The sequence below is a fragment of the Cyprinodon tularosa genome, unplaced genomic scaffold (genome assembly GCF_016077235.1).
Source record: "Cyprinodon tularosa strain WSP-4 unplaced genomic scaffold, ASM1607723v1 ctg210, whole genome shotgun sequence".
NCBI classification, from domain to species: Eukaryota; Metazoa; Chordata; class Actinopteri; order Cyprinodontiformes; family Cyprinodontidae; genus Cyprinodon; species Cyprinodon tularosa.
The window spans coordinates 2,348,666-2,371,927 of NW_024038779.1; the positions used below are offsets into that span (position 1 = coordinate 2,348,666).

At 37.8% G+C, this 23,262-nt stretch overlaps 1 protein-coding gene across 1 annotated transcript in view; it reads right to left on the reverse strand.

The window, feature by feature from the left end:
• ptprub (protein tyrosine phosphatase receptor type Ub) overlaps nt 1–23,262 on the reverse strand; it is a 270,284-nt gene that overhangs the window by 93,227 nt on the left and 153,795 nt on the right. Inside the window, 4 exon segments of the mRNA XM_038285405.1 lie at nt 2,853–3,146; nt 5,735–5,909; nt 15,841–15,956; nt 19,912–19,993. Of these exon segments, the coding sequence (XP_038141333.1) occupies nt 2,853–3,146; nt 5,735–5,909; nt 15,841–15,956; nt 19,912–19,993 (667 nt within the window).

The following is a 23,262-nucleotide window of genomic DNA, read 5'->3' on the forward strand; positions in this document are numbered from 1 at the left end:
TATACTCCCTTCTTCATTTGGAAGAACAGCATAACAGTGCAAATCAAACTGCTGTATCATTCTGGTCAAACAAAACAAAATCCTGTGTATCTCAATTTGGTAATACAGGATTTAGACTGTTTATTGAGCACAATTATGGGAAGTTCCCACTGGTTTTCAAAGTTTAAACTTGAGGAGCTGTCACATGTTAACGATTTAGCCAGTGTATGCTGACGTACGAAAAATCTGGCAAAAATGTTGGCGTACGTTGGATAAGTTATCGGTACGTTTTGTATAAGTTATGAGCACGCTGAAACACGCTGGCACACGAAAACATTCGGCAAGATTTATCCAAGAATTTCTTGACGTATGCCAGCGTATGCTCATACCTGGGCCATAAGTTACATGTAAGTTATGTGATAGTGGACACACCTTAATTGCATATTACTCGTAAGTCGTGGTGTCTAGCGTATCCAACCCGTATCATCCCCATCATAGGGTGAACGAGTAGGTGAGTGTGATGGATCCTCCTTGCGTTCACGCCCACGGCCACAACCAACAAACTTCCTAGCAGACATGACGCTGAATCTGCTGCGACTGCAAACCTTCTTTCTTTTTCTTTTTCCTTTCTATTTTTATTAATTAATTAAATAATTTTTTTGGTGGGCGGTAAACTGCATCTTCTTGTGCTTTTTATGCAGGCTGCGGGCGCCACCGGGGGCATTGCTGCCCCTCTCGGGACACTGGTTTGTGACATTTCATGGGCATTACGCTGCAGTGTGTTATGCATAAGTTAGGCTGTTGTTGGACAGAAGTTCTGGACTCGTTATGAATACTCCTTATAAAATACATAGAAAATTCAGTGTATGCCAGCGTTTTAGGAGATTCTGGGACAACAGCATATGCTGGCTAAATCGTCAAGGTGCAATGCATTACTACCGTATCTGTAATATCATTTAATGATCAAAGGTCAAACAACACTATTGTACATTAATGTCAATTTAAAAGCATTAGATGAAAGAAAATAATCACCATGCATTATAAACTCCATACAAAGGTGCTCCATGTATGCAAACAGCATTAATCTCATTTCGGATGCAGGTGGTTCCCTCTGTGATGACGCTGCTAACCTCTGTAATCAACCAGTTTCCTTTTTCTTCTGTAATGTCGTGATATCAGATACAAATCAGGAAAAAGCTTCCAACCCACTATCCCCTATCCACTTGCCATAATTGCACATTTCTGTGTTTTTCAGTATATTCTAAAGAAGAACGCCTGAGGCTAGCTTCAGCTATCATTCATCTGTTATCTCTTAAATAACCCTCAAACCGATATTGCCATGCAAGCAGCAATTAAAGTCTCACCCTCCGTTATCCGAAACTCCCGAGTTCAGAGAACCTCAGTGATATTTTTTTCTTTTCTTTTCTCATGAGATAAGTCCTTGCAGTGACTCAGTCAGAGTTTGCTCCTCTCTGATTGAATTTTCAGCAGATTATCGTGGCAGATTTGGCTTCATAATGAAAGAGCCTCTAAAGTTACAGCGTGTGGCCACTGGGCATCAGAACTTTGTGCTTGGGAGCTTAATTAGAATAACTTCATTACATGAAAAGAAGACATATTAATAAGACATATTCACTGGCATGATGAGTCTACACAAATAAGAAACTCCCTGCACAGAGGGGTTAGTGCCATATGCTTTTGTTTTCTCTTGAGCAATAAAATTCTAATAACCTTAGGGAGGTTTTGTTGCATATATCCTATAGAGAAAACAAGATACTTCCTATTTTAACCCTTTGTAACATGTTGAAACTGAAAATAAGTTGTAACTTCCTAGAAAGTAGGCAATTTAAGGTAATTTGAGGCTACCTACTGGTGTAATGCGGAAATAATTCTGAGGTTGTGCAAACTGTTGATGAAGGTGACAGAAATGCTCTTTAATTAAGGCCACCAAAAATAGAAAAATAACTTTCAGTTTCAGAAGTCTCTGCCTTGGTCTTTATTGATGATGATTAGAGCATACATGATATTAATGGACTGATGGTTTTTGCCCATAAGGGCTTGCTGATTGTTGTCAGTGTTATACGTACGTGCGGAATTGGCAGAACAAGCCAGCTTTAAGTATAGTGGACTGCTTCATTGTTATTTTTTTTTTGTCATTATTTTCTCAGTATCGTAACATGAATGCTTCATCCCGGAAGCATTGATGCCTTTTACGATAAAAAAAAACATCAAAATTATCGCATAGTACTTACTATTCATTTTGAAATTGTGAGCCAGATTCCTGCAGGTTTTATGTTATTTCTGACTGATACTCAACCTTTTTTTTTTTTTACATTTTTGGTAATAATTAACATTACTGTAAGAGAATAGACTTTATACCACTTCTAATCTTTAAACCACTGAATGGCTTTGCACCAAAATACATTACAGGCTTGCTGTCAGTGCGTCAACCATCCAGACCTCTCTAAACTGTAATGTGTAATATGTTTCAATAATCTGGAATGAAAAATAACTGAAACCCTAAATTGCTTTATATTGAGATTAAAAATAAATTTGTTTACAGTGGCTTTTGGCTGTACTACCTAAACATTATTAGTCAAGTTTTCTGTCTAGCTTTTCTTTTTTTGTTGTCAATAATTGTATCTCTTGTTTTAATCATCTTTCCATAATCATTTATATTTATTCTCTCTAATTATTTGTATCTCCTTTTTGAAGAAATGAAATAGTTTGTTTTACATAATCATGTTCCATAATGGAAGTATTGTCACAGAAAATGTATAAAAATCCTATATAAGATAGATATAAAATAGTTTACTCGTGGTTCAATAAGCCAAACAGCTTTCAAATGAGGGTTTTAGGTTCCAAAGACTCACCTGCACACTTAGTTCTGCTCACAAGGGGGGGCCCAGGGGGGCCGGTTCCACCCTCTCCAGGTCGAGTTAGCAGCACACTGATGTGATACTCCGTGTCTGGATCCAGGTGCCACAGTTTATAGGTGACCATGTTGACTCCATGTACCTCTGACCACGGGGACTGACTGGCACGGTACTCAATCTCTTTCCTGATAATGGGCCCATCTCCCAGGATAGAGTTAGTGTTGAGCTGGATGATCAGGTAAGTGGAGCCGGCACGCAGCAGCTGAGGCGGTGCGATGGGGGATGGAGGTACTGTCAGAGGAGAGGGAAATCAGTAGGCCATTATTTGTTCTACTGAAATGCATTTAAAGCTAACAGGACTGCTACCTAATCTGAAAATCTAAACAAAAAAAATCATATTTCACTGATTAGTAGCTATTATGCAAACAGGCTCTCAGTATCTTAAAGCTCTAAGTTTTAGATCCATGAGTGACAGAGTAAGAGCAGGCCAATTTTTTGAAAACACAGCTAATTAGTCACACACACTGTATTGGCAAGGCACCCACAGCCTGGAATAAACTTTAAAAAAGTGATGACTGGAAAGAACAGCTGTGCATTAAATGGAAAGCATGTGACAACCCTTTAACTGTGATTAAGCACCGTTTATGTTTTTCTCTATCTGTCCACAGAGCCCCCTACCGTGATGAAACAGGAGACTCTGCATCACTGTCAGTCAGGATTTCCAAAGCAGGAATTTATACCACAGCCCACTGGTCAAACGTCACTTACAGGCAGATCAATTACACCGCGTGAGTGAGGAATGGGAATAGAAAAGAAACGTCGACAAGGCATGGGAAGAGATCAGAGTGAGATTTGTTGCTGTGACTAATCCAGCGGAGGCGCCTCAGTCTTTTACGGCCCGCCCAAGTGTGTGCTTCGAACATTACCATAACCTCGGCTCCTGGCTCCCTCAGCCTGCAGCAGCTTGTTTTAAGGGTCGGCTGCCTCTGAACTAAAAGCGCATCTTAAGGCTACAGGCAGCAGCCAGTGATTAAAGTTTGACTTACCCACTCATGTTTAGTTAAACAGTTTGCAGTTTTCAGTTTTTCCAACATGTTATTTACCTTTATTTTTAATACAAACACATTTTAGATTATTTTTTTATGTGTTTGATTGCTTCTCACATTCATTTGAATGGCAATCTTTAATTAGGAATATGATAGAGTACAAAGAAAATGTTTATTTTTAATTATATTCAAAGTTGCTCTCTGGTGTGGGGCAGTAGGAGTGTCTGTATGATTCTGCTGTTTACATTTACATTTAACATTACTGAAATGTCTAAGCCTAACTAATCAAAAGCTCTTAGCAGTGCAGTGGAGAAGCAGGGCATTTATTAAGATTGCATAGTTACAGACTGACTCCTCCATAATTTAAGTCTGGTTATCACGTTTACTTGATGTGCAGCTCTGCCTTGGAGGAAGATTTTTTTTTTCCTTTTCTATCCAGAGTCTGAAAAGTTAAGGTTCATAAAGATCCCACCATGATTCATCCAAAGTTGAAATAATGGATTACATGGCAATTTTTCAGTGGATTCTCTCTTGATTTAGTGGCAGCCGATGGTGAGGGGATTGAGAGTTTAGTAACAGAGGATTCATTTTATACTAGCCATGTTTTCAATAGACTAAAACAAAATTGGCATTAGAGAAAGGGATTCAGCTAGAAATCAATGGGCTTGGTATACAAAGGCTTTAAAAAGTAAAAAGATTGTTGATATTTTTCAATATACTGTCTCACATAATTTTAGCGAACTACCTGAAATAGATCCATAATAAAAAATAAAAAAAAAACGTGTTCTCTGGCTTCATGGAGTTCATAGTGGCACAGAGCTCCTCAGCCTAATTTTGTCCTAAAGTCATTGGTGTTATTTTAAGTGTAGCTCAGGATGTCATTGAAGCTGAAAACTGCGGCCTAAATCTTAGCAGTTAAACTAACATTCTAACAAGGTGATATAAGATTAAGAAAACAAAATCGAACAATAAAAAGATATATTTTGTGCAAAACGTATTTGCTCAGTAAAAAAAAAATAATACCTGCTAACTTAAACATTGCATCAGAGTCCATATCTTTTAGAAACTTTTGTTTAGGTCATGTGATTATATATGCATTATATACAAATGAAAGAAAATAATTGCAATTTAAAAAAATAGGTAAAGTGGAGAAGTAAAAACCACTTTAAAGTATTTTTACATTTTGTTATTATTTTTACTATATCATGATGAATTAAGAGACTTTTACTCAAATTGAAATTGATATCAGAATGTCAGTCAAGTCTGAACCAAGTACTTCATAAACAAAGGTATAAATATTGAGAAAACAGATAAAATACCAAATTCACGAGCAACCACGAGCAGAGCAGAGAATATGTGACGTCCTTGTATCCCCTTCTCATCTTCCGTTAGCTGAAGGCTACAGTCTGTTATGCCATCAAACCACTGCCATGTCATTACTATGCTGTCAGAGTCGTGTCAGGCTGTTGGGCTGTGGTGAGTAATGAGAGTGAGGTCACCATCTGTGTCTCATGATATGACAGGGTCTGCAGAAGTCCAAGTCATGCAAGCAGCTTTTTGTCAGAGAGTTGAAGTGCTCAAGATGGCAGCGTGTTTGACAACTTTAGCTTATGAATCACTCATGCCAAAAAAGAGTTTTTTTGTCACCGTAACATGAATAGAATGCAGTTCAGGATTAAGTATTTTTTGCACAAATAAATGAGCCCTATATTAAGGCTTCATCCCACACTGCACAAGTGACCAAGATCAACAGGAAAAACAGCAACATGAAAACTGATACTGAACCAAAACCAGAATAAGGAGAAAAAAAAGACATGTTTTATTTATTCTTACCTTTTACAACAAGCTCAGCAAAGTTGGACACCCCTGAGCCCCTGGAGGACTGAGTGACACAGCGGTAAAGGTCCTGATCTGAGCGCTGAACGTTATCTAGCTGGAAGGACACCACAAAGTGCCGATGACTCAAGTGCTTGACCGAGGCCGCTGTTAAAATGTCGCCATTGTGTCTCTGGAAAACAGGAGAGGACAGGGTCATGGGGAGACAGGATGGGTCATCATTTTGCTCACAAACACAGTTATAATGCAGAACATTAGAAGGTGACCTATGCTCATACATAAACAGGTATAGGGACGCTATACTTTGTGTGGCATCTACCTAATACAATTTCCAAGCATCAAAGAACAGAAATAATGTAACTTTGAACAATTTTAGAGAAATATAACATGAAGACAGAAATGTAATATTTTTTCATTCTTATGTTGGTGCATCTCAGTCTGTGACATAAATGATTAAATCCTTCAGATTCAGGGCTCCATCTTTGTACAAATAATTTTCCTCCCTCCAGCCATCAATCATGAGGGAAGACGTCATCCATTTGTTAGATTGGTGGACTATCCCTTTATTTGCTGCCTGCCTGACTCATTTGTTTAAACTAAGGTTTAAATTGACTTGAATTTTGTTTTTGTTTTTTTTGGTTTTTATTATTTATTTCAGACTTCTGATTTTAGCTCTATTTTAGTATTAACTGTTTGTGGTTTAAGTTATAGTATATTATGTAAAATGACTTGCATACTAGGGGAAAGGCCAAAGGAAAAAAAAAATAGAAACTAAATTCTAGATAAGGTCAGACTGCTATAGCAACACAAAGGACCTGCGCCTTACCCTCCATCTCCCGGTGTCATAGGATACAACACAAAAAGAAAAAAAACAGACAGGAAACAAGATGCCAAAGACACAAAACAAAACAAAGCGCATTCTCTCCTAAAATCCCTTTAGTTTCAGTTCATTTTGTAAACTCTTTTTTCAGTTTTTTTTTTTTTTGAAAGGTCTAGTTATTATTTTGATGTCGGTTAACGAAAACTTTTTTTTTAGAAATAGTTTTAGTCATTTTGATAACAACCTTGGTCTAGCCTTCTCCCACATTTAACATCAATTTCTAACTACTTACAAGCACTGAAAGGTCCATAAAATATATTACTCACTGCCGTTTATTTATTTTTCTTAACCTTTAATCTACAATCTAAGTTGCTGACTAAACTCGACTTCCCATACTTGCTATTGCCGTAATATTATTTTACATCCATTACAATTAAAAAGTCTGTCTTGCTGCTGCACTTTCTTGTCTATCATAAAACCTATTCCTTTTTCAAACAGCAGTCTGGGACCTAATCTTTTTAATTCACACACAATAAACTGACACCTTCTTTTTAATATATTATAGGTTGCATCAGAGCAATAGACCAATGTAAATATGCTATTAGACGACTAGCATACCTGAAAGCATCGCCACCTGGTGCCAAAGGAGTGTTTATTAAGGTTTGCAGATGTATTGCTGAAGTCAAAGTTTAACTTCTAGTCTTTAAAACCCTCTAACAAGCCTTCTTCTACTTTGACTCCATATTTAGCTCCTTTCATATTCCCATACAGTCTGACCAGATTCCTTGTACCTGCTGATAATAGATCGTCATACAAGATAATATAGCAACTTACTACAACTCGATCAATAAAAGGAGTTTGCGCAGTTTGAGTTAAGCACAGATTCTGTGTTGCAGGAGGGCACTGCTCTCTGTTGCTGATGCAGGGAGCTGAGATAGAAGCACACATGACAATGATTGGCTGACGGAGAATAATTCTGGTCCCGATTGCTTTCAGAGATTGAGACAAACTAGAAAGAAGTACAGTGATGTAGGAGAGTCTTGCAGACTCAATGATAGCACTACATGGACCCTATTTTATGCTTGCTAAAGTCAAAGACTAAATCCATCCATCCATCCATTTTCCTACACGCTTAATCCCAAGTGGGTCGCGAGGGGTGCTGGTGCCTATCTCCAGCTGTCTATGGGCGAAACTCGGGGTACACCTTGGACAGGTCGCCAGTCCCAAAGCCTAAATGTTCCTGTAATTTGCTCTTTAAGTCGAGAAAAAAACTTTATCCACAATGTGCACAATGTAAATAATTTCTATTGAATATTTTATATTGGATATTTGAACACACAGTTGTATTTAAAGTTAAGAAAATAGGAAAGTCTGATTTTACACTCTATTATAATTATTTTAACTAACTTTAGTTCAAGTATTTTTTTTTTTATTAGTTTCGGTTTTTGAAGATCATAAAAACCAATTGAGCAGTTACTTTGTGTTATAATGGGTTGTTTTGATAGTTCAGGAACTTACATTCCTAACAGAGCACTGCCCTCTTAATCTGCAGGTTGACTAGCGGTTCCTAGAATTTCTAAATTAGAATGGGAGGCAGATATTTTAGTTATCAGGTTCCTCTCCTGAGGAACCAACTACCAGTTTTACTCCATGAAACAGACACCCTGTTTACTTTTAAGGGTGGGCTTAAAACTTTCCTTTTTGATAAATCTTATAGTTAGAGTGGCTCAGGTTATCCTGAGCTATCTCTATAGTTATAGTGCTATAGGCTTAGACTGCTGAAGGACATAGGGACCCATATTTCATCATTCTGCTTCATTCTACCTCTATTCTCCCATTCTGCAGAATCTGTTAGTTCATTCTCTAATGCTATGCTCTCTCTGCTTTTTCTTATAGTAGCTTCACCTCGTCTGTTCCTGTTTGGCTATGACACCATCCTGGAGAGAAATATCAGCTCTGCTGCTGCCGTCAACACCTTTGATTATATGGTAGATGTTGGAGCTCGGCCTGTTTTTCAGTGTAGTCCTGTTTCTCTGACTGTGACTGGCTGGATGTGTTCTCTTTATCCTCTGCCATGGGAGCTGGCTCAGAGCTTGTCTGCCTGGTTGTATGTTTCCTGGACAGGGCCGCCTGTGAAGCTTGTTGACAGTTGCCTTTTGCATCTCTGCTTCTTTCTGTATGTCTGCTTCTGTCTCCTTGAACCCCAGTTGGTTCTGCTGGAGGTTTCTTACTGTTTAAACTGAGTTTTTCCTCTCCACTGTTGCTACAAGCATGCTTGTTGTGAGGGATCGCTTTCAAGTCAATGAGTCGATGCAATCAACTGATTTTCCTTAAATAGAAAACTATGAATCAACAATGATCTGACTGAACTGTGTCTGTAAAGTGCCTTGAGGTGACATGTGTTGTGAATTGGCGCTATATAAATAAACTGAATTAAATTGAATTGAAATTGGATAATGAATTCACTCACTTTTTGGGAGAATTAACAGTTATTTATAATATTTATTTGTCTAAGTTATGTGTTCCTCACTGGTCATTGTAGCTGCTTACTTAATTCAGGTCACCTCTGTTGGAGAATACTATTATTGATTAGAGAAAATACTGATAAGAAAAACACAAACTGTGACATCTATTGAGAGGTAAATGGAACTCCATTAAAATACTTAAAGGCACATTATAATAATGATAATGAAGCGTTTTTATTGCACTTTAAACCTACTATGTGTTTAGATATTTATACAGCACTGGGTTTAATGAACTATCAGCGTCCATAATGACTCAGATCAATGTTGCCTAAAAAGAAACCCAGATGTCTCTTGAACATGTAAATGTATCACATAATTTCTTTTTTGTCTTATAAGCACTTTCTTCCCTGCTTTTTTCAGTTATTCCTCCCGTTCATTTCCCTTAGTTATCATTTCTGGAAGTTAAGTGTTTCTTCTATACTCCTGAGCACAACATCTGACCTTCCGTATCAAAGGAGCCACAGACAATCATGCCCTTGGCTGGATTCATGCCTTGTACACATTTATTGCCCTGTGAGCTCCTGGGACTCATGTGCAACAGTGCACACACGTTACCGCTATATGGGTCAGTTCCTATTAGCACTGTTAGATTAAAATGGTAAAATGTTCAATTATGTTAAATTTAATTAGAAATGAAGGACCATCTAGCTGATTTATTCTTGCATTGTGACAATCAAGCATGCTTTAATAATTACAAACGAAACCTTGTTAAAATTATACTGATTATCGGGCTAATGCGCATCATGAATGATATTCCCAAATGGAGTCAATCTAAAAATGCGGTCATCATGAGAAACCCTTGACTCCTGTTCAGCAGCCTGATTGATAGTTAGTTAGGCTTTAAATGCATCAAGTCAAGTTTTTAATCAGATTGATAATAGATGAGAAATTGTGGGTTGTTTTTTTGCTGAAGGTAAAAATGGGAGTTTCACAGTTTAAAAAAGGGAAACCTGCAAACACATACACACACATAGAGCTGGACATCCAAGCCAATTCTGAGTGGTTCACCTTCCTGCCACACAGCGAGTGCTTTCTCACATTGTTCCACACCATTAAAACGACTAACATTTGTCAACCCCATGAAGTCTCAAAAACACACAGAGGATCTGACATTTTGTTGGGGGTTTTTTTCGCATGTTTTCAGGCAATCTTCTTTGTGTGAAGTGGTGTATATAAACGGTGATACTTTTTGATCTGTGCTTCAGCACAATCCGAAGGCAGTCAGCATGTTGGGAACCTCAGGGTATCGCTGCACGTTCACAGTTTCCTCTCAAACCCTGAATTGATGGCCTGAAAAAAGCCACAAACCACACAGACCTCAGGCCAAAGCTTCGCAAACAAACTCATAAGCATTAAACTGCTGATTAGGGTTGAGTCGGAAACCAATCCTGAAGCCACAAAAAACACTCTCCTCAGTCCTCTCTACGTGTTTTATAATGTTTTACTAAAGTATTTTTACACTTTGGACTTTTGTCACACTACAGTTTCATAATTCAATGTAGCCTTCGTTATTTGTTATTATTATTATTATTAAAGTGGATGCCAGACCAGTACAAAATAATGCATAGTTCCTTTACATTGAGGTTTGTGATTATAACGTGACAAAGGTGCTACATGGTTAATGTTTTTCTTAGGTGCTCTACTGCTCCCTTTTTTAATTCCAAAATGTAGATTTAAGATGAGCAGTATGGAAAATCTAAATAAAACAAACAAGCATAGGATCACTTGATGTTATCAAAACAATCTGGCTGTGGCTAATTGGCAAGGAAATGACAAACCGATCTGCTAATCTGGCAGACGCGAGCAGCCAAGACTTATCTGCAGCTGTTGCAGCAAACGCAACCAACACAGTGACATAAAAACAGGACTTAAGGTTTATACGAGACAGGAAGATGGTGAAGAGGACAGCTGTAACTAGAGGAGAGGCTAGGGAAGAAAGCACTATGGTGACCATGGGTGCTCATTACAGCAGGCGTCTGTGTGCTTTCTGTCAGCTAATTATCCAAAGCATTTGTCATCGTCCCTGCAAAAATGGTGGTTACTGGGAGAGGTGTGAGCGAGCACACTACAATTATCCAAATCACACAGGAGCGGGGTTTAAACAATGCAGCAGGTTCGCCTACTGTTAAGAACAGTATGTTGTGGAAGGTAAGATGATGGCATGTGTGCCTTTGCTTTGAATGTTACAAAGATAGAAAAAATGAAATATCAGGACATTTCGTTCCTTAATTGAAAACAAATAATAACAAAAGAGCTGTATGGAGCTTCTCTACCTTTTCCAAACAAGGTAGAAAAGAAACAATGAAAAGTTTCTATCTCAAGCAATGCAATTAAGAAAGTTGACAACAGAAAAAAAGCTTTCCTTGACAGGTTATTTGAGTTAGCATTTTCTACTACTGTGGTTATAGTTCTAACTTTAAGACAAAGTTATTGATTTGCTTCACTAAAAGGATCTGTTTGGGAACATTTATGCCCATGAGCCAGGGCTCTTTGAAGAGACACTTCAAATCTTAGTTTTTAAGTTGCTAAAAGAACAAAAAGGAGGAGACAATAAAGGAAAAAGACGTGAAATAAACAAAATAACATTGAAAAGAATCCAAAACAACTGTCAAAGCAGGAAAAACAAAATATCTCAAAGAATGTTGACATGTACACAAATTAACTTTAATCCATTTGATCCATGCAGTTATACGGCCTATGGTGGTTAAGTACTTAATAAAAGTGTTAAAAGTTATTAAATCAAATTTTATTAACAAAATATCAATTATAATCTAGGTCCGTGTCTAAGAAAAAAAAAATAGTGGACTCCATGAAAATTGAATAAGGGGAACTTCTTGGTCAGGGTTTTTATGCCACCCTACCAACATTCTGAATGTGTTTGTGCATTTTTGTGTGTGTGTGTGTGTGAAATAATTTTATATATATTTAAATTAAATCTCAATGGAATTAGAAAACATAATATTGTTTCCTAATATGGACCAGGTCCTTTTTTTTTTTAAAGGACAGTTGGCTTTGAGCGCGGCACCAGAAAAGTGCCAGAGTTCTGTAGAAATTTGAAGAAATAGAGACACTTGATTTTAACAAAGCTACATTCTAATCAGAAAATGCCTTAAAAGTTCATTTTGAGTCACACAAACGTGTACATTTTTAACCAAATGTTTGTCCTTCCTCATACATCATTACAGCCCAATTGTGTCCCATCCACTTCCATCCTCAACTAATCAGGGTACATGAAGGATACTTCTGACACATGCTTTAAATTGGGGAAGGAAATACTCGAAAGGCTGCATTTGAAGGATCCTTGGAGAGATTTGTGAATTCAGACAGGCCTTGTTGATACACAGTGATAATCTGCCTACAAATACTGCAGTCAAAAGTTGCAATCTCAGAATTCGTCTACAGAGCAGTAAAAAAAAACTAATAAGTGGAGTTAAATATAGAAAATAATATGGAATGTCATCTAAAGGGTATCACATATTTGCCCAGACTGTGCACACTGTGAGCCGCGCAGTTAAACCCTTCATTATTGAGCTTCAGCCTTTTTAGCCCCATCGTTGCACCATCGAGCATCATAATTAGCGGTACCTCTTTTCTAGGGTCCTCATAAGAAATACCTTAATTTCCCACACTGTGATGGCGTCATCTATGAGTTTGATGAGTTTGAACTCAAAAAAACAAAAGAAACATAGTCTAAATGGGCGACTTGCACGATAAGAGCACGTAAGAGAGATGTGGTCTTTGTGACTGGCTCCTCTAACCAATCTATGGCTGCTTGGGGAGCTTTATCAGCTTGGCATCAAATTTTAAACTGAATTTGATGAATACCCTCCAAGTAGTAAAAAGAGACACCGTAGAGGCTGTTGTAAAATCTTTGCTTTGTGCGCATCATTCTGAACAGAGCCTGCCTTTAGTTTGCACAAACTCTGAATACATACTGTATCACCGAGTATGTGAGACTTTTAGAGTATAGTAACTATCAAAGAGTAAAAACTGATAAATGTATCAATGTAAAGTTATATGTTGTTCTTTTCTGATACTCTAGATATAGAGGTTACATTCATAGAGGATCAAGCAATATTTTAAGCATCAAGAGATTAATTTATGGGTGCAATTGAAGTATAGCTTTAGACCTATTACAGAAGTTTAGTGTGACACTGCTATACATTTATATTTTCATCCATCACATCTAGGCGGAATAAAGCTTTTGATTCACTGAGATTTAACTGGGATTTTTGTGGGATTCAGTCCATTACTTTGGGCTTTGTTTCATTTTTCACAGCTTATGTTTAGGGGTTTTATTATTGCAGATGTCGACACTTTATTTATAGGTCCTCTGGAGGGCCAGGATAGAGACAACAGCTAGAAAGAATTGTTTCAAATAAAAATCCACAACTTAAAGCCTAACAATGAGAAAGAGCATCTCCAGCAGAACATCTCCAGCTGTGAGGTGTTTGTGTGTTAACATGAGCTGGAATAAAAGAGCCCATACTAAACTGTAAGCATTTTTCTATACTACCTAAGGTATGCTTTCAGAGCCAGATGAAGGATTTGATTTTATTAACAAAAGATCTGGTGATGAAGCTCAGTGAGTGCAGATCAGGTTAAAATTTGAATGCACTCATTTTGACCTTGTTGAACAGCAAACAATGAGTGCAGGACCCCTCTGTAGGTGAGTGGGATTGGAATTATGGTTCTACTGAAATCCTAGACAAAACTCGAATAAAAGAGCCTCCTATACAATAAACAGTTATTAAAAAAAAAAAAAAACTTATTATCAATCTGTTGTGGCTCCACTGTGCATTTGTTTGTTTGAAGCCAACAGCGTACTTTGATCCTAACACCAGGGATTTCTTTAGAGGTTTGCAGGCTTCAAAAATAAAATACAGATCAAATAGGCTGTTTCATTATGAAGTAGCACCACCTTGTTTGGAGTATCCAGTTAGAAGCAACCAAATGATTTAACAGAACCTTCTAAATGCATTTCAAATTTAAAAGGCAAGTTGAGGCATTATAATGTGTTTGGGAGACTCTTACAATCGAAGGATTACCCAGATTTTCTATTTTCAAATGATCAGACATAAGGATGCAGCAGTGTAACATCCATCTACAATACATTTTGAGGGATCCCAAGGGAAGAGATAAGCTGATCCTCGAATAAGTTCTCTATCTGCCTTACGCTATTGACACAGAGAACAAACTTCTGTGTCCAGCGGTTACCTTGAACAGGTGCCAATAGAACCTCAATCTACTTCTTTTCAAACAGAGGAACCGTGACAAGATGCTTGCATGAACTTTAAATATTGATACCTGATTTTATATACTTGAAAAACATTCATTTTCAACATCCTCTCATTTATGTCCCAATTCATTCACCCATTGTGTTACTGTTAAAAGCGTCAAACACAATTTCACTCACAGCCAATATGACTGTGTCAATTATTACTTCTCCTCTCTGAAGAAAATATGTGCTTAAATGTTAATGTGTCTGTTGCTGCCTTGTAATAAGCTTATTGGCCTAATGTGGGGAAAAAAGCTGCCTTTTGTCTTTGCCTTAACATTTTCTGTTCAAGGAACATGCCTCATTAAAGGCCTCAGTTACTGTGACTCACTGTGTAGCTTTTCAAACTACCCTGGGTTTGATGTAGCTTGTATTTTTTATTAACTTGCATTTCTGTGTAGGTACTGTAAAGTTTGCATCACAGCTTGTGCTGGTAACCACCTCTGAGTTCAGCCTAGTGAAGGTTGAACTTATGTGCTTAGAAGTCGGATATAAGTTCTATTGTCATCATGAAGATTAAAGGGCTGGTTATGGTTCCCGCAGCAGTGTGTCACAGTGAGCTTGACGCAAACATTTTCGATTTATGCTCAATTTTTGATTGTCTGCGCTATGTTATATTCCACGCCACAACACAAAAGGCAAAATCATGAACTAGCTGTGGGTCTAGATACAGCTGAGGTGGTGAGGAAGTGGGGGCAAGTTTGACCGACAACGGAGGGACATGAGGGTGGAAAAGGGTCCCAGTGTTCTCACGCCCCTCGGTCTTCTAGCTTGTCCAACTTCTCGAGTTGTTTTCCACAATGGCGGTCATACAAACAAAACGAGCCGGCAAGCGGATGTAGATTTGACCAATCAGAGGCCTCCTATCTGCGGCACTGTCTGCGTTCAGCTACAATTTGGGAGAGTTGCAGCAGAGTGCCTGTGGAGGGGGCGGGTACGTTTTTGCGTTCACTGCGACACCTACGCAGAGGACCTAGTTTTGAAGTATAAATCAGCCTTAAGGGGTTGGTGTTGAATCATATTGGACATAATATACATAATAACAATATTGCTTTTACTTGATTTTCTTCATTTTAATATACAAGACCTTGTTTGCTTTCCTTAACATTTTAGAAGTTGTGTTAAACAAACAAAACGTGTTACAACTCCAACTGTTTTAGTGATTTAAACATCTCTTTTTAAGCGAGATGAGATTTTTCTAAAAACAAAAATATAGCTACAGTCCACAAAGAAATAGTTCAGAAAACCTTATCCCCTTTAGATTGCAATGATCTACTCATCCCTTCCAGTTTGTTAGTTTTGCTTAACAGCATTAACTTTCAGGTAAGAAATGTCTCACAATAGTAAGAGATGATAATCTACATGCAAAAAAATAAATAAATAAATCTTAATACAGAAAAGCGAGACCAACTTTCCTCTTTGTTAGTATAACAAGAACTAAAATGAGTTTTTCCTTGTAAAACCAATAACTCATACTAACCTCCAGTAGGAACTTCTCTGCCTCAGAGGCCCTCCTAGCAGCAACGCACTGGAAAGAGGCATTTTGGCCAGCATTTACCTCCTCATCCCCCAGCCTGGAGAAGTGTGGGGCCTTATCTGTGGAGACAAAAGGAAAAGAAAAAAGCTTAACATACAATATTAGTGTTATATAAACCACATATCCTTTGGTGAGGCTTTTTATTTACTATTTTAAATAAATAAAAAGACCTTTTTAGGAAGAGCCTGTACCTTTAATTAAATCGGTTAACTTAAGTAATAGAATTAATTGGATTTTAGACTTCCTAAAACTATGGTTCTTAACCTTTGGTTATCTGATGACCAGCTTGTGTATATGTTGTTTTTATTATTAGTCTGCTCTGCTGGATTTTTTCTTACTACTGATTCTTCCAAATTTTATATTTCTTGATTCATCAGCACAAAAAAATTATTATTTTTTATTTTCTTTCTGTGTAAAAAAACTTAATCAGGAACATGTTATTAAACCAACGGAAAACTAGTTTGAAGGGAACTTTTTTAAAACAAGTGTCCATTACTAAAATAACTTGCAAACAGACAGGATCAATCAATAGATGAGCATTTTGTACGTGTGAGTTTCCAAAAGAAAAGCCACAGAGTGAGCATCAACCTTTCACGCTTTGACTAATAATGTCTCAGTTTTCTGAGTGAAGCTGCCAATGAGTCAGCGTGTGGGAGAGGGGCCCCTCTCAACCAACTTTGCGATTAACAATAAAAGAGTGAGAAGCAACCCCCTGCTGTGCCAAAGTGCTGGGTAAATGCAGGCCGTGCTGCCAGCCATCGCCGAGAAAACTGTGTAGGACATGCCGATGTGTCACTCTGGATGATTGACAGGAGGCGACGGGAGAGGGAACTGTGAAGCAGAAGCATCAGGGAGAAGCAAATGTTTGGATCTCGCTCATCTCCTACTCAGATTTGCACAAAACTACATTTCTATCTCGCAGAGATGGAGATGACAATTCCTTGATCTTGATTTTGTACAGTAAGTTAGGGAACGCACTTGTGTTTGTACCCCACATGTGGCCATGTTGTGTTTGAGTGACTCACATCCCCTCTACCCCAACCCCCATTCCCCCTAAAAACGTTTCATTATTTATGCCTGGGAGTCAAACAGACAGTAAACAAACATGGAAACGAGTGTGAGTAGAAAGGAACACGCCCCAGAGTCGGCCGGAGCCAAATCGTTATACGGCTAAATGCGTCAGATCTTATCCTCATGGCTCTTTAGCATGATAAATATTTCATTGAACTGCAACACTAGTTTCAGAGTCAAAGAGTGTGACTCAGGAGAATACGACTGAAATGTCAGCTGCGCTTTAGCCAGAATTCTTAACAGGGACATTTTCTACATAGGTTTAGGCTATTTTTGACCATTTAACACTTCCTGCTGGCTTCCGTCTCGTCCTTCCCCCACACTCCTCATTGCCAAGTGATGCCGGCTGGCCGAGTGCCACATCATAAGGAGCGCTCAGGTCTTGATGAGAGTCTTAATTATTTAATGGCCTCAGTGGGAGCAGTCAGTGGATGCCATCTGTTGTGTCTGGGAGTAGCAGGGTGGCCTGCTGGGTGGTATGAATACAGTAGGGGTGCGACCCAATCTCGCAGCTGGTGTTCGCTTCATAAAAACACTGATGAGATCGTCTGTAACATGAAAAGGCGGAAATGTCCAAATTTATCAGAATCACAACATTCCTCCAGTGATAACAGGGAGGGCATCAACAAATTAGTGGGGAGTGATGCCCATCTATTAGGCCTGTGACTGAAGTGTTAAATGTGCAGATAAGAGGCCTTGTGTTCAAGAGTGGGCTGCATGCTGCAGTGTCTCAAAGAGGGTGGCTTTGTCCAGCTATTACGGTAGGTTCAGGTGTCTTAGTGACTCTGCTCTGAACAACATCCTCAGGAGCTGACAACACACTGAACTGCTACACTCACCTTTTACAACTGACAAAAAAAGCCATTTGGTACAGACAGCCACTCACAGTAAAAAACCCTGGTTAACTTTTTTGAGGAAAAGCCATCTAAACAGAGCTGTGACATCTGCCCAAGAGCTTCGTGGCACTTTCAGCAAAGAGCCTTCACTAACCCCTCTAAGGACGACACTCTTCAAGTAGAGGAAAGTTTTGTTTTTTTTGCTTACTCAGTGTTTTCAAAACTGTTGCTGCATAATATATATTTTGAATTTGTAAAAGCTGCAGAAAAATACTACAGATATAACGATCTGATACCTGGATACGTTTTATCATCTCTGATAATTAGCTGGATCCGATATTGATGATTTAATATCGAATATCAGAGATCCAACCCAGTCCACTTTACATGGAACTATTACTTCTGTCTTTTTGTGGCTTACTTGTTAATAAATGACATAAAGCACATTTATATCTTTGTTAATGTGTTACCTTTTTTAACAATGTTTAAGTAAAGGCTAAAGCCTTCACTCACATATGGTTCATTTATTGCACAGTTGAATCTGATTAGTATCGGATAACGGCCGTTACGCTGAGTCCAGGTAGGATTGGATCTGAAAAAAACAGTATTGGTCCATTTGGAAAAAAAAAATACAAATATGTAGAACCATTTAACCCAATGGAAATATCTATTCTATATTAGCAGAAATTTACCAAGAGACTAGCTGGGCACTGAAATCAGCTGATTTTATACATGACAGGTTCTTTTCAGCGATTTTGTTTTTTATTGACAGAGCAGCCCACTCAAAGCAGTAATAATTAAATTGTAAAAAAATAATAATAATAATTAAAACCTTTTCTGTCCTTCCATTTGCTGTATCCAGAACTCCTCAAGTCAAAAAATGCTTAAGTTTTCACCTGGTTTGAATTTAGTAAAAAAAAAATGCTCTTAAAGAAACCTTTTGTCATCAGATTATAAATCAATGAATCAATTCTTCGATTAAATAATAAACAGATTAATCAATTACTGTTGCAAAATAAATATTAGTTACAGCCCCGACACAATTAATAAAATATTTCAATAAACAGAATACTTTTTTCATTGTAGGAGCTCAGAATAACTGAAAACTGATTCAGTGAAAAACTGATGCTCTATGACCTTCAAAAGAACATATGTGGAACACGGATGCTCCTGAGTGACATTGCAAGGTACTCACTGCTTATCATGCAGCCCCTTAATGACACTAAAAAAAGCTCTCCAATAACCAACTTTAACTGGCTTCATTTTCTTGTTTTAAACGTAGTTCATATTATATTTTGAATATGTCAAAATACTATACCTGTTATGTTTTAACAGGTATAGTATTGCAGGTTGGTCATGATGCGGGGCGCCTCTTTGTATATAAATTAAAAGTAGGCGGAGCCGTGTGATAGCTGCCCCTGTCTTTACATTTAAAAATGTCTGTTGCATAGTAGGAGCCTTTCTAAACCTAATGTAGCCACTGTGACAGGAACAATAAATGCATTAGAGCTTAACAGTGTGACCTGGGCTTTAGAATAACTGACTTTTTTCTAATCACACATTAGAGCTAACAGCTTACATGAGTGACAACCCTTTCAGTGTGGAAGGTGTATTACTACGAAGTTTTTAGTATCATAGAGGGATTTCAGAAGAGAGTATTTCATGTTAAAAAAAAAGAAACATTTTCTATGGAGTACTATCAGCTGTTCACTACTTCTAATCAGTAAGAGCAACTTCAGTAGATGACTACAAGCTGAGTGCATTTTAGAAAATGTTCTGTACAAATCTGTCTCTCATGGAATATGCTGAAACAGAAATTGCTGGTCATCACCTCCAGTCTTGTTAAAGTATTTAAGAATTTACCATGGCAACAGGGCTGCTTAAGGCTCCTGCTCCTGTATATCTGTAATAAATAAACAAATGGTTTATTATAAGATGTAATAGAAAATCACAGCTTACTCCTTTCAAAGAGTTTAGTCATAATTTATTTAGCTGTTAGTTTTCTTTTAATCCTATTAGCTACTCTTCCTCAGTTTTCTACATTCCAATCACTTACTGCTGCTATCATGCAGCACCTTGTGTAACTGCTGGGTGAAGTGGCACTTACAGCAGGGGTAGTTGAGCACCATGATGTCATCTATACCGATGTAACCCCTCCGCTCCCTGGAAACCGTTGTCTCAATCAGCACCTGTGAAAACGAGCAGGAACATCTGTTAACCAGTTTTGAATGAGCATACACTTGTCGGTAACCTCGTGCTCTCCTGAAGCGCAGGAGTGATTTTCAAAGTGGAAAGCTCCGGGAGTTTTGTTGCTATCATTCCCCCATTGGTGACAGACACATTAATTACAAGCCAGTCCATTTCACATCTACTGACCCAAAACAAAAGCATGGACAACCAGAAAAAATAAGACATATACAGAAGCCGTGAACACAGAGACGGATAAGTTTTGCCTCTCTCCGCAGGGCCATGGGAAATAATTGCTTTATCACGGAGCACACAATGTGGTGCCTGAATCATGAGCGCCATCGTAGATTCAGGGCACGGGCTGCTATGAAGCCATAACAGCAGATAATACAGCTTTCACAAGGCCATGAGACTCAAGGGAGGACAAACCTCCTATCTGCCCTACGAAACAATAAGCTAGATGAGCACTGGGCTCTCATGAAACCTAATCAATATCAAATCACCATCCTCAGTAATAGTGGAAGAGTTATGAGACACAGGGGTGATGTTTGTTGTCTCTGCACCAAGGACAGTCTTCTATCCATGGGTTTGATTATAGACCAGCTATGAGTTATTGTTTCTTATAATCTTAGCAGCAAATGATTACCACATGCTTCTCATCACGTCTTGGTTTTTATCTTGATCCACCAGAGCACTCACACACTAAAACCAGATCATAACTATAAATGTTTGTCTTAGGATTGGTGTAGGCTGAATCCATTACACATTTAAGAAGTTATTGGTTTTTGTGTAAGGCCGAGACGCCTCACAGGTTCGAGACTAGGCCAGGTACTGTAACTATTGCCGCATGTCTTCCCCTTCTCTCTAATCTCATTTCCTGTCTGTCTATTATAAAAAATAGCAAAAATAAAGGCCGCTAGAGTTTAAAAATAATCTTTAAATAAAAATGGGGGCTGGAACATGACAATAGGATTCCCTAAGATGTCTTATTTTGGTTTTATGTCATAAATCAACAAAAAGTGATGCTTTTTAAGCAAAAACAATATAATCAATGGTTTTCTAAAAATATATTCTAAAAAAAAAATATTTGAAAACATTTCTTTTTTTTCAGTAGTTGCCAGATTTGACTCCTGTTCTTTTGTAAAAGGCTCAGACTCAATCAGATTTGACGGAGAATTTCTAAGAACCATGATTAAAATTAAAATTTGCCACAAAGTCTAAATTTTCATAATGAAATTCTAACTTAATGCTTTATTTAAAACTTAAAACTTTCAGATGCAACACTTTGAAAACAGCCAACCAAAGGTCATTAGCGATGAGTGGCTCACCGTCCTTGTGGAAGTTGGCAATAACTATCTCCCCGACAACTGTAAAGTTATGATTTCTGCTGGAAATTGCGTGCACCACATATATATATTTATATATATACATGTATCGGCCTGCACTTTAATTCTGGCAGTATCAATCAATCAATCCATTAATCCATCAATCAATCTTTAAACTATAATTTGCATTTTAATCAAGATTTCAGTAAATTTATTATCAATGTAAACCTCAGGAAAAAATGTCATTATGATGAGGTTAACATGAATTTACAATTATTGTACCTAGATTTTACATAGTGCTTGTCTACATAGTGTTTTGCATGTGGGCCGTATGAATCAGACTTTAGACATTAGGTTCATTTCAAAATATAATACAAATATGAATTTATGCCCGATATTTGCAGTGGACAGAAACCAAAAATAAGATGGTAAATGGAATTAGGAGGATTTACATGGCATGTTCATGATATATCAGTTTAAAGGTAATGGATAAGAAAAAAAAAAAAAAAAGCTCCAATAGCAGCTAGTTGTTGAAATTTTAAATATGTATCCAACACATCCAGAACATAATATTGCTCCCTTGCAGTTGCAATCTTGACTGTTATGGTTACCGAAAAGCGCTTTAAAATGAAGGGCCTATGCTGTGATTTGTCCAGTCTCTATTAAACCAGAAAGCCTGAGCCTTAGCTTTACCTAGAAATAAGAAAGGAAAGAGATGAGGAAAGAAGTTAAAATACATTTTCCTTCTCTGTATTTATAACAAATAACAAAAAAAAACATTGGTAATTACATTTCAGAACTTCCCAGACAGCGTAGGAAATAAAACTAAGAAGAGACAGACAGTAAGAGATATCCTCTTCGTCCTGCTCTGAATTATACAATCACATCTGTTCATATTGTTTTCTCTCTCTTAGGAAAGAAAGAAAAATGAAAACACACAAACTGTAAAGCCAAAGACCTTTATTAAGCAATATCTAGTCATGTTATGTTGTTAGTTTTGTTTTTAGTTTTTTCAAACAAGAATGATGGCAGTGTCTATGTATCAATAACAACAGTTTTTTTTTTTTTACTTTGATGAAAAAATATCTTCATCACTACATTCCCCCATGGAGGGTCATAGTAACATCTTCCAGACCTCTGGCCTGCTGTCCCTCCATCTACAGTCATTGGTACAGAGTCAGTCTACCTTGCTGGACTTGAAAAAATGATGAAACAGATTATTCTGACAACAGAGCCGGTTGTATGTGACCCCTGAAGAACCTTACTCAGAAATATCCTGGGGATATATGAGGAGATTGGGGTCATACAAAAAAAAAAAAAATCTGGGCAGAAAAGGGATGTGCGGGGGCAAGCGGAGGGATAGGAGAGGTGAAAGAGAACGTAGAAGGAAAGGTCCTGACAGGTAGGCCTCCTGCGGTTGGATTGAGACCCTGCCCTGCCCTGGCTACTCTTCTCAGAGAGGAAAAACTGAGGCTAATCTTCTTCTGCCAGAGTCAATTTTTCTGTTTGTTCCTGAGCACCGACGGGAAGCTGAGCTGGAAGCAGCCGCCCCTGCTTTTGAAAAGAGCAATTTTAACATTTCCTGCTCTTTTTTTTTTACCCTCTCTCAGGCTGTCGATTTGCTAAAATGCCTGTGGCCCATCAGCTTCTTAGTTCAGGATTATTTTCTTGCATTGTAAAGCTACCTCCCCTTCATCTTGTTTCTGTTTTACTCATTTTTACTTAAACTAAAAAACAATATAGAAGCAATGGTTAAACATCAACTTATCTCAGTGTGTTGACCTAAATTTGCTGTGTAAACACGCATGACCATGCCATTAGGCCAACATCAAAATTAGCCAGAAACACTGATTAGGCTTAATGGTATACAAGCAAGAAAAAAGCATCTTTTAGACTCTAATTGAAGCTGTTATTACTCTCTGCTGAGCCAAAGCACTGAGCAGATT